The following is a 12,092-nucleotide window of genomic DNA, read 5'->3' as shown; positions in this document are numbered from 1 at the left end:
TCCAAAATTGTTACACTTCTCAAAAAAAACCGTTACACTTCTCAAAACCGTTACAATATATATATATATATATATATATATATATGTATATATATATATATGATATATATATATATCATATATATATATATATATGTGTATTGTGTATGTATGTATATATATATATATATATATATATATATATATATATATATATATATATATATATATATATATATATATATATATATACAGTATATACATACTGGTATGCTGTTGCGTCCTTAGCGGGTTATGACAACCTACAGGTTGTGATCGGATGACAACACCTCAAGCCACTGAGTCAGTACTGGCCCAAATTCTAAACGCTTAGAGTTGCCGGGCCATTAATCAAGTAGTAGGGAAACATAACTCTTGGCACAATGGTGATAATAGAAAACTAACTTACAATTTACATTATTTAACCAAATTACCTTAAATCTACACATTACCAAACAAATACATAGAAGAGTCCCCTAAATTGTGTCAGCACAATGTCTGATTTGTGACAGCAGCGGGCAATGCATGTGAGCACATTGAAATGTTATATGGAGCATATGATGATCGACTTGATGTTTGAGTGAATAGTAAAGGCAGTTGCAACTTCAACTTCCAGTGAAGCAGTGTATGGTCAACTTGACGGTATAGTGTGATGTAAAGGACAACGCAGAAGTAAAAGTATATTTCATAATGTCATTTCATGAAGCCAGAGGATCGCACCCTTTGCTGTGGATAATTGCAGTATGATGAATGGCCTGACAGAGGTCACAAGCCTTGCAGAACAGCATGAGCCTAACAAAGGATGCCCAGGACAGCCGAGTCAATCCCACTCAGACTAGAAACCCAATGAACGCTAAGCCTCTGTGAAGTTCCTTGTTTTGAAAGGGGAAATCTTCCCAAGCGGAACGGTGAAGCGATCACACCAAAGTCTCTCTCCATGATCTGCTCCATCTCTGTCCATGTCATCTGTCCTTTCTTGCTTCACATTTCTCCGCTCTTTACTTAACATTGCAAATATGTCGGTTTGTGTTTGTCTTTTTTGTGTTTGTGTTTGTCGGTGTCGGTTTGTCTTTTTGTGTGATTAATGTTTGCTCTTTCACGAGCCTCGATCTTGTATACAAAAAAAAAAAAAAAAAAAAATATGGAAGGATTCTATGACAAAGAAACAATACTCGTGCATGTTGTAAATTCTAAGGCCCATAACAACAATAATTAGCCTACATCATCCACTCATTCAAAGCAGATCGTGCATGACAAAGAAATACAGAGACCAGACTGTTGGTCAACCCCTTCTCATTCTGAGATCATTTTGAACGTTCCTCGTTGTTCTGAAATTGCTTCTCTAACAATATTCGAGGACATGATAAAAGTTGGTTGTTTTAGTAATTTTGTAAATGTAATTGAATAAGACAATATATTCAAACTGACCTTGAAGGAACTTACGTTAGTTGTACTGACTTTTAACCTTGTTTAACTCTGTTTTTATAGCGATTAATCCCGCATGGGGACTGCAGAAATGTCAACAGGTGGAGTGAAAAGGCGGTAATAGCAATGAGGTTGAGAACAATTCCCATAACCAGTGCCCCCCAGGAGCTTGCCACGGAAGGAGAGATCCTGCCCAGTGTGGCTTTGTGACCTCGGCGCAACTGCATGTCCATCAGTATGGCTTCCAGCTGAGTGATGGTGGCCAACACAGAGCTCAAGTGGAAGAGCTGGTGGCTGTGGCCTGCAAAAAATCACAAGGTGGCCACCATAGAGGGATGATCAGTAATTGGGAAAGTGGGAAAAGGCAAGGAGAAAATGTTGATTTTGAGGTCAGGGTGTATGACAATAGTTTTGCAGAGTAAGTCTGGCTTTATGTTCTGCAAATACACAACGTATATGCATCGTTTTAAAGTTAATTAATGGTAACAAGCATTCTGAGTATTGCGCTGCAATACATGTCCCCTACCGGCAGTCTGTCATGCGGAAAACTGTTGGGGAAATTACCAAAGTTCAAAGTGCCATAACTTTGTCAAAAATGATCGAAACGTCGTGAAGTTCGAACTTGATCTGTAACTTATGAGGAAACCATGTACCAAGTTTGCAATAATTAGCATTAAGAGTTTTTTTTTAAAGTCCGGAAAACTGTTCTTTGCGTGACTGACATACAGACGGACAGACTGACAGACGGAGGGATGGAGTGCAAACCTATAGTCCCCTCCGGTGTACACCGGTAGGGGACGAATAAGTACCTGCAACTTAACAAAACCAAATAAATAAACAAACTTGGTGGAGGGTTTATGTTTTCACCCCTGTTTGTCTATCTATTTGTCTGTCTGTGAGCAGGATGTCCCAAAAAGTTATGGATGGATTCGGATGACACTTGATGGACAGGTTGAGTGTGTGCAAAGGACGATTTTAATATATTCTGGTGTACATATGGATGTGGATCCAGCACAACTATAATTTTTAAATTACTAAGTAATTCTTCACCATTGAGAGATTGGGCCAAAAAAGCTATACAGGTATATCATGATATTTCAAAACGTTATGGACGGATTTGGATGAAACCTGGTGGGCATATCGAGTGTGTGATAAGGAGGAATTCATTTGATTTTTGTAAAGATCTGGATCCGGATTCGAGATTTTTTAAAAAGTGATTCTTCACCATTGAGAGATCAGGCCAAAAACTATATGTAGCACAATATCTCAAAAATATATTGCCGGATTACGCCAAAACTTAGTGGATGAGTTGAGTAGGTGACAAGAACAAGCCGATTAGATTTTGGTTATGGTTCAGATACAGATCCGGTCTATCAGTGGACACAGAATGTAAACTGTTCAGCCTGGCGGAGGTATGCGCTCTACCGAGTGCTGTTTTCGTTTAATATGAATGTGTGTGTAATGTATCCGCTCTGATCAATACCCAAAATATCATTGACTCTTTCCAATCAAACTCTCTCATTCTTCCTTTGCCCCTCTTTGCTCATCCGATAATGTTCGTATCAAAACCCATATTTGTCTTGCTATTGCGAAGGAACGACCGCAACGCCACAAAATATGGCTGTTCGCACAGGTTTACAATTTATTATCTCACAAAAGGATTGAGCTGCCATCTCCCTGGCATCTGATATGGATTCCATCTGGGTATGCTTTCTCATAAACTGTCTCTGTCTCTCTCTCATCCCATCTCATATGCAGCTATCCTACACCTCCTCTGAGCCTTGGCACACTGAATTCCTTGACATGGCTGTCGCAGTCAAGCAACTTCCTTTCTTGGTATGCAAGAAGGCAGACCCAAATGATGGCAACTAAAGGTTCATCTGTAAGGCTTGCAACGAGTTTGTATCCATCCTTAGGAAAGCGAGAAAACATCTTATTACAAAACTTAAGGCTGAATTTTCTACCAAGACTCCTTGCTCAAATTAATGGTGGTGCGTGGGCAATCTATCTCTGGTGTTGGCTCTTTCTCCATCCCCTCACCTCAAATGGCAACTCCGCAAACTCTGCTTAAGATTCAAACTCTGCTTGAGATAAGGCATAACATTTTCTTTATTAAAATGATGTTAGAAACTTTCACTACAAGGAGGCTTATATTTTTTAAGTTCACAACTAAATACATAATGTATTTATCGCAACACTCCTCAGTGTACATTTATTAGAATAGCTCTAGAGGCATAGACCTTACGATGTGCGAAAACCCACCAACATAATCAAAGCGGCCCGGCGCGAGGCGCTCTGGTAGGCGCAAAGTGAAAAGAGTGACGGTGACAGCAGCCAGAAGCAGGTGCACACAGTGACTTGGAACTGTCTGGTTGTACGTGCAGCCTTTTCCTGAGCAGAGGAACATCTACCGAGTGCACACACAATAAACAAGCAAACAAAGTAAGTGCACTGTACAGTAAGTACACAAAGTAAGTAAATACACTGCAGTTTGGCGTACTACTCACTATGCTTGCAAAATGCAGGCCGGTGAATTTGAGCAGCCATCGCAATTGACTTACGTCCAAAACATTCAGTCGAAAGTGTAAACCAAGCTCCTTATATTTAACAATATAGACAATAATTCTGAATATTTGTGGCGAAAACACTTATTAAGGCATGTGAACACAGTTCAACATTAACCATTAACACATCCTCGTTGGACTGCAAATCAAGGTGTGCAGAATGTTTACCCGGTAGAGGAGAGGAATGCTGTCATAAAGATAGGGGTAGGTAAAAGCCAAAATCCGAACGGCTTTGCTGAGTTTGGGACTGCCTGGCTCGGTTAGCCTGAAGGAACACAAAATATATAGATAAGAAATAGCATTAAACAATGTAAAGTGTTGGTGGGATATATTCATCACAGTAGATCTGAGAACCAACACAGACTCACTCACAGACTCACAGAGCACGCTATAACTTCCCGTGTACCTTTCGTGGGATGCGAGGCTACCAACTCACCTAATACATTCCCACATCAATATACATCATGAAAACACATAATAGTTAACCTGTCCAATCACTGTCATAATTCATTCACAGGTGAACGAGCAGGATACCCTGTCACAAAGAGAAACCTCCTATACAAGGAGTAGAGATAAGACAATTATGGCCCATGTTGGACAGCAACATGCAGATGCACAAACAGACACAGGGAAAAGACGCTGAACGAATTACAGACACAGAATTATTTGTCTCAAACTTGGACATAATACACATTAAAGGTAAAAAAAATTATGGTTAAATTTGATTTTAAAATGTTAACCGTACCTAACTCTTTCAAACCGTGCCTAAGGCCCATTGGACGTGCTAGTAGAGCCTCAATACGAGAGGCGGATCAAGATCTTCCGGGGCTCTGGGCACAAATAATATTGGGGGTGCCCACATCCAATTAAAATATGAATATGTCGAAATTCATTAATAAATAGATCCTATTGATATTTTGATTTCGTTTTACTCATATCCAGGAAGCTCCTCATTCACCATCGAATCATCATACCTTTAAATGATCATTTTATTCCAAGATGCATGTTCGGAAATGTTGACTGACGGACTTTTTGCCTTAAATTTTGCAGCAATTTGGCTACAGATTTGTCGAGCTCATCCTACATAAATCATTTGAACTGTACGAGTTCATCAGGAAAAAAATCTGTTCCAAGACATTGGGATAAAGTGCCGTAAGTTCAGCCGCATGCTTGAGATTGTGAACGATGTCCATACTCCAAAGAGGTCGTTCAGCATGCTCTAAGCATCCGGTCGATGATTAAGACTTGCTGATACGTCATCCATTACAACATGAAACGTCTCGATGCGAAACTTTTCTCTTTCAGGAAAAACTCGGATAATTTGACACTTTTGAGAAACAGTCTTGCATGGATTTTTTAGCAGCATTTTCAACATTCTGGAATTGATCTTGCAGAAAAGCCACAAATGATTGAATTGATCTCAGTAACTGAACTGCTGTATTCAGATCAATGTCACTTTTCTATAACTTGAAGCTCGTCATTTCAAATCGTTGAAGAATGGTGTCCCAAAATTGTACCTTAAAATTCGTCTCCGAATGTTCCATCATGCTCTGAAGTGAAGTCGCTTTCAGTCGGGGGTTACGCGAATGGTTCATATCATTTGACAGGTTTTCCATGCCTTGCCGAATCGTATCGTAGTTCTGACAGCTTTTGTAGAATGTGCTCGACTGCTTCATCTTGTGACTGGCAGACTTTTCAGTGTAAAGAACGACTGGCTGCCATCATTATACAAAACCGGTGTTTCCAGCGACACGTGGATGCTGAGCAAAAAGCATATAGCGACTGGGGAAACCAGAAACAAAATGAACAGCTGTTGTTAACACCGTTAACTCTTACTAAATTTAACGAATGGACAGCACAAGGAACTAAGTGGGTTTCATCGATTTAGATGTGCCTGCAGACCATTGTATCATTCTGACATTTTGCTGGCATCGTCATTTGATCATCCACAGCAATTACAGATATCTAAACCCAAGGTGTTTGTCATTGCAAGTACCGGTAGACAGTCAACAAGGATTGCTCCTGTGCGATTCTCTCGTGGAACAAATCCAATAAATGATTCCATAATTTGCCCCTCTGAATTAACAAATCTGAATACTAAAGTCAGCTGATCAATGCGATAAATCTGGGTGTCGAGTCCAAAATCACCGAAATTATTTGGCATGATGCATTTCTGCAGCTATTGTGTTTCTAATTTTCTGCACAATTAAATCAATGAGTTATTCACAAATATTTGATGACAGATAGGAGGGATTACCTTTACCCTTTTGTCCCAATTTTGCCCAATGGTCTGCCAAAAGTGGAACAAACTAAGCAATCAGCTGCAAAGTCCCCAAATAGTTACCGCTATGTGGTGGCCCTAACAGCTCTTAATGGCAACAGAATGCCAGTCCTCACTCACTCACAAACTTGATGACAACTACAACACGCTTAAGGACATCTTTCCAACACTGACACTTTGAAACTGCTGAGCTAGATCTGCATCAACCTCGGCTGTTACCTCGGCATGCCATATCCATGCCAGGATGCAGTTTCGATGCTCCAGGCTTTTCTCATGTTCATACACATGACAGATTCACCGTTATGCAGCTGAGAAGACAGATCTTCAGACAGCATACGCGTCTTTTGTCCAATCACCCGAGTAGAAGAGGAACTTTTTAGGTTTTTGTTTTGACAAGCAGCTGAGCCAATAGCAATCCAAAAACTGAAACTCTCATCAATGCTATTTCAGAACGCAGGATTAGTGCTGAATTGATTGGCTTTGATCGTTTGTCTAGCTGACAATCGCTCTTCCCCAGCTCAGCCATATCCAGCAGTTCATGGTCTGCCCAAACATCATCGTTGTAGTAGTCTTTTTTGTGAATATCGTTTGTAAATAAAATTTGTAAATTAGTAAAAAAAAAATTTGCTACTTTGTAAATTTGTAAATTTGTAAATATTTGTAAATTTGTTTGTAATTTGTAAAGTTTGTAAATTTCCGAATTTGTCCGAATCCGAATTCCGAAGAATTTGTAAATAAATAAAAAATGTGTAATTTTGTAAATAAATAATTTTTTTGTAAAGTAAATAAATTGTACAAAATAAATTTGTTTGAATTTGTAAATTGTACAATTTTGTACGTTTTGTAACAAAATTTTGTCCAAAATTGTACGTTTGTAAATAAATTTGTAAATAAAATCGTCGTAAATATCGTCTCCATCAGTAACCATTTCTCATTTTTCTCTCCTTGAAGTACTGATTAATTGTTAGTATCTATCGTAGTGGTTTGTTTTTAATTATATGGTATTGTATATTAAAGTTGGACTGCTTGCGGCCCCACACACACACACACACACACACACACACACACACACACACACACACACACACACACACACACACACACACACACACACACACACACACACTTCAGTAATGGGCGAGGCTAATATAGAGCCAAGCTTGTATAACTTTTCTAACTTAGACACACAAGCACAATGTCCTTCCACCATGTTAAATGTGCCCACCTGGACCAGCAGGCCAGAGTGACTGAGATGAGGGAGTTGCAAACGCTGAAGGGTACGTAGACATGGTGCAGTGAAGAACTCACCCACTTATCTGGGAAAATGTATGCCGAATATGCAATTCCAGAACCTAGGGGAATGCGCAGTGAAATAATTAACCTACAAGCATTACATGTCCTGTGATTACAAAAGATGTTCAATAAACTGTTAAAGTGCATGGAACATTATATCTTAATACGAGTATGCTGTATTACTTGTTACAATGTTCATTCACAGACATAATCGTGACTACATAGACCATGGACTTCCACATCATTCCTTGCTGAATGAGCAAATTGAATGACTGACTCTACTTAACGCATCATCAGTGTCATATCAGAGGTAACATTCACTTACCAAGGCTGTAGAGGCTCAGCGCAGCATAGTCGATGAAGAAGCAGATGTGCCGTGTGAAAACGGACATTGTGCTGAAAGTGTGGGCAAAACTGGAGGCAAGAGGGTAACCACAGCAGGTTACCATGTAAGCCATGGCTGGCCAGGTATACGAGTCTCTCCAAACGTCATTAGTTTGTGTGAAGACAAACAACCGCCATAGGAAATACCTGTTGACATAGAAAAGTAATAAAGTAATAGATGAGCAACAATTATTTCACAACTGGCATGTGATTGAATTTCATCTATAAATTACCCTTAACCTCTGCCCTGAATGCTTCCCAACATCCACTACCCCAGCAGTCAATGATCATGTGCTTTGTTACCAATTTATTCCTTTTCCAAATGGATGAAGTTGGAAAACATTTCTAGTTGGGGGAAAAAAATCCATTTCGTTGTTACTTTGAAATTTTGTCGTATAATCTGATTGGACACTGATATTTGCTTATATGCACAATCGTTTTCTCACTGCAATTTGAGGATAATAAAAAATAAAATTCTGAGTGAACGCAACTATTTAAACAAGCATTCTGAGTATTGCGCTGAAATACATGTCCCCTACCGGCAGTCTGTCTTCCAGAAAACTGTTGGGGAAATTACCAAGGGTTATTTACCCACAGGTTCTGAATCGTTCCCAATCGCTAATTACCTCAGGACTGGCTCACCTGTGATTCGCACTCAGGACTTCGATTTATACACCTTGCAGACAGGTCAGCAGAAGCATTAGAAAATAAGTTGTTGATAAAGAACCTTTCGAGTCGCTAAATATCAGTAACTTATTATATTTTCCGGTTCACGATCAATGATCGATGTGTATATATATGTTGCTCGCCTGGGCTCCGCTCCTCACGAAAGCGCACGCTGTGTCGCGCTTTTGACGTTCGCGAGACGAGGCTGAGGGCACGCGGTGCGGCTTGAGGAGAACTCTAGAATAAACAAGCATTCTGAGTATTGCGCTGCAATACATGCCCCCTACCGGCAGTCTGTCGTCCGGAAAACTGTTGGGGAAATTACCAAGGGTTATTCACCCACAGGTTCTGAATCGTTCCCAATCGCTAATTACCTCAGGATGGGCTCACCTGTGATTCACACTCGGGACTTCGATTTATACACCTTGCAGCCAGGTCAGCAGAAGCACGAGAACATAAGTTGTTGATAAAGAACCTTTCGAGTCGCTAAATATCAGTAATTTATTACATTTTCCGGTTCACGATCAATGATCAATGTGTATATATATATATATGTTGCTCGCCTTGGCTCCGCCCCTCCGGAAAGCGCGCGCTGTGTCGCGCTTTTGACGTTCGCGAGACGAGGCTGAGGGCGCGCGGTGCGGCTTGAGGAGAACTCTGGAATAAACAAGAGATATCCATTTATTTTATTTTTTTCGTTTAATTAACGGTATCTGCCAAACCACGCGCCCTATCACAAATTCCGAAAGGACATTTTAATAGATTGACATGCTGAACAGATCTGTGAAGTTTCCCCTTGATTGGATCAAAAATGAGGGTGGAGCTCGGTTTTAAAGGTTCATGCTTAAAAACGTTATAACTCTGAAACCATGTGACGCATGATGTCGTGCTCCCTGAATTTTTTTGTTTGTCATGGGTATGCGATTCTGCCTGCAAAGTTTGGCCTCGATCTGTTCAGCCGTTGCAGAGAAAAAGGGGTTTTCGTGTTTTCACGAAAAACAATATGGCGGCCGAACCACGTGACCTGTGACGTCATAATTACCATTACAATATTCTACAGACTGAGTCCCTCATATGGTGAAAATTTGATCTCAATCGGTCCAATTATTGCAGAGAAAATCTTTTTTAAAGGAAATTAAAACTTAAAATGGCACTGAGTTAAGGATCATCAGAATGATCAGAATTCCCAAAGTTCAAAGTGCCATAACTTTGTCAAAAATGATCGAAACGTCGTGAAGTTCGAACTTGACCTGTAACTTATCATGAGGAAACCATGTACCAAGTTTGAAATCATTAGCATTAAGAGTTTAGAAAAAAAAAGTCTGGAAAACTGTTCTTTGCGTGACGGACTGACGGACTGATGGACTGACATACTGACGGATGGAGGGACGGCGTGCAAACCTATAGTCCCCTCCGGTGTACACCGGAAGGGGACTAACAAGAGATATCCATTTTAAAAATATTTTCGTTTAATTAAGGATACCTGCCAAACCACGTGCCCTATCGCAAATTCCAAAACGACATTTTAGTAGACTGACATGCTGAACAGATCTGTGAAGTTTCCCCTCGATTGCATCAAAAATGACGGAGGAGCTCGGTTTTAAAGGTTCATGCTTAAAAATGTCATAACTCTGAAACCATGTGACGCCTGACGTCATGCTCGCTGACTTTTTTGTTCGTCATGGGTATGCGATTCTGCCTGCAAAGTTTGGCCTCGATCTGTTCAGCCGTTGCAGAGAAAAAGTGGTTTTCGTGTTTTCATGAAAAATAATATGGCGGCTGAACCACGTGACCTGTGACGTCATAATTACCATTACAATATTCTACAGACCGAGTCCCTCCTATGGTGAAAATTTGATCTCAATCGATCCAAGTATTGCAGAGAAAATCTTTTTTAAAGGAAATTAAAACTTTAAATGGCACTGAGTTAAGGATAATCAAAATTATCAGAATTACCAAAGTTCAAAGTGCCATAACTTTGTCAAAAATGATCGAAACGTCGTGAAGTTCGAACTCAATCTGTACCTTATCATGAGGAAACCATGTGCCAAGTTTGAAATCATTAGCGTTAAGAGTTTAGAAAAAAAGTCTGGAAAACTGTTCTTTGCGTGACGGACTGACGGACAGACAGACGGACAGACTGACAGACTGACGGACGGAGTGACGGCGTGCAAACCTATAGTCCCCTCCGGTGTACACCGGTAGGGGACTAATAACACAATGATGCGATTGAACATAAGTGTGAAAAATGCGAACAGAAAATATCTGTCTTGTGGTATTAAATGGAACCCAACAAAGAAATGAGCACATACCTCCACCAGGCTGAACTATTTATGTTTTGTATCCCACTAATAGGCCGGATCTGAATCTGAGCTTGAACCAAAATCGAATTGGCTTGTCATTGTTGTCCAACTGAGTCATACACTAAGTTTTGTCCGAATCCGTCCACAATTTTTGAAATATCATGCGGTGTTAGTGCATCGTTTTTTGTCCCATCTCTCAATGATGAAAAAATCACTTAATTTTTTTTTTAATTATCATATCCGGATCAGGATCTGGTCTTGCACCAAAATCGAATTGATTCTTCCTTATCCTTATCACACACCCAACCTGTCCACCAAGTTTCATCCAAATCCGTTCATAACCTTTTGAGATATCCTTCTCACAGATAGACAGACAAACATGGGTGAAAACATAATCCCGTCCACCTTCGGTGGTGAGGTAAAAACGGGAAAAAATTGTTTTTTTCTACAAAACAATGTGGTAAATTATTGTCAGCAGCGAAAGACTCAGCAGTTGAAAAAGTGCAGAAAACACCACGTTTGTATATATGGCTGATGAATGCACCGATGCAAATAGGCATCAGGTATCAAGTCATCACGTAAGCTATTTTGATGTCTGTGGTAGGCCATGAGATGCATTTCTACACGTCCACATTATAGAAGACACATTTGCTGCTTCTGTGACAACCCACATCTTGGAAGAATCAAATGCTTCTAAATTAGATCCTAAACATTTGAAGAAGCTGAAAATTTCTCTGGAAGACACGATGGAGTACAAGTTTTGCTCAGATAAAAGTGCAATACTGTTGTGTCGTATACACTGCAGACGCCATCCACTCCAACTATCACTAATGTGAGCTGCGGAGTCTTCAAAGATCATTAAAGGAACGACACATTTAACGTCTTCATTATATTCTTTCTACAAAAATAGTCCAAAACGACAACTTCTTGGGAGAAAAATATAGAAGATGCTCTTGGACTGAAGTTAAAATTAGCCTAACCAGATAAAAACCCTGCTGGCTTTCTCATGAGTGATCTCTGACTGTAGTCTTTGTCTATTGTCCTGTAGTGTCCGGTTAATCAATAAAATGCCTGTTTTAGAAGCCATCAACATTTAAAAGCTAGAGGAAGAAGCAAGATTTGGAGCTTAATGCCACGGTTCAGGATTTGGAACTTAAC

At 39.9% G+C, this 12,092-nt stretch overlaps 1 protein-coding gene across 2 annotated transcripts in view; it reads right to left on the bottom strand.

The window, feature by feature from the left end:
- Positions 1-1,063: 1,063 nt before the first annotated feature.
- PAQR5 (progestin and adipoQ receptor family member 5) overlaps positions 1,064-12,092 on the bottom strand; it is a 49,456-nt gene continuing 38,427 nt past the window's right edge. Inside the window, exons 4-8 of one of the 2 annotated variants that reach the window (XM_068107960.2) lie at positions 7,907-8,112; positions 7,514-7,640; positions 4,176-4,272; positions 3,706-3,850; positions 1,064-1,744 (exon numbers count right to left, since the gene is read on the bottom strand). In XM_068107960.2, the coding sequence (XP_067964061.2) occupies positions 1,479-1,744; positions 3,706-3,850; positions 4,176-4,272; positions 7,514-7,640; positions 7,907-8,112 (841 nt within the window). In that variant the 3' untranslated portion in view covers positions 1,064-1,478. The remainder of the gene's footprint in view (positions 1,745-3,705; positions 3,851-4,175; positions 4,273-7,513; positions 7,641-7,906; positions 8,113-12,092) is intronic. The other variant, XM_068107961.2, reaches the window with a different exon arrangement.

The sequence above is a fragment of the Myxine glutinosa genome, chromosome 2, assembly GCF_964187855.1.
Source record: "Myxine glutinosa chromosome 2, kmMyxGlut1.1, whole genome shotgun sequence".
Lineage (NCBI taxonomy): Eukaryota > Metazoa > Chordata > Myxini > Myxiniformes > Myxinidae > Myxine > Myxine glutinosa.
This window is presented reverse-complemented; position numbering and strand designations above follow the sequence as displayed.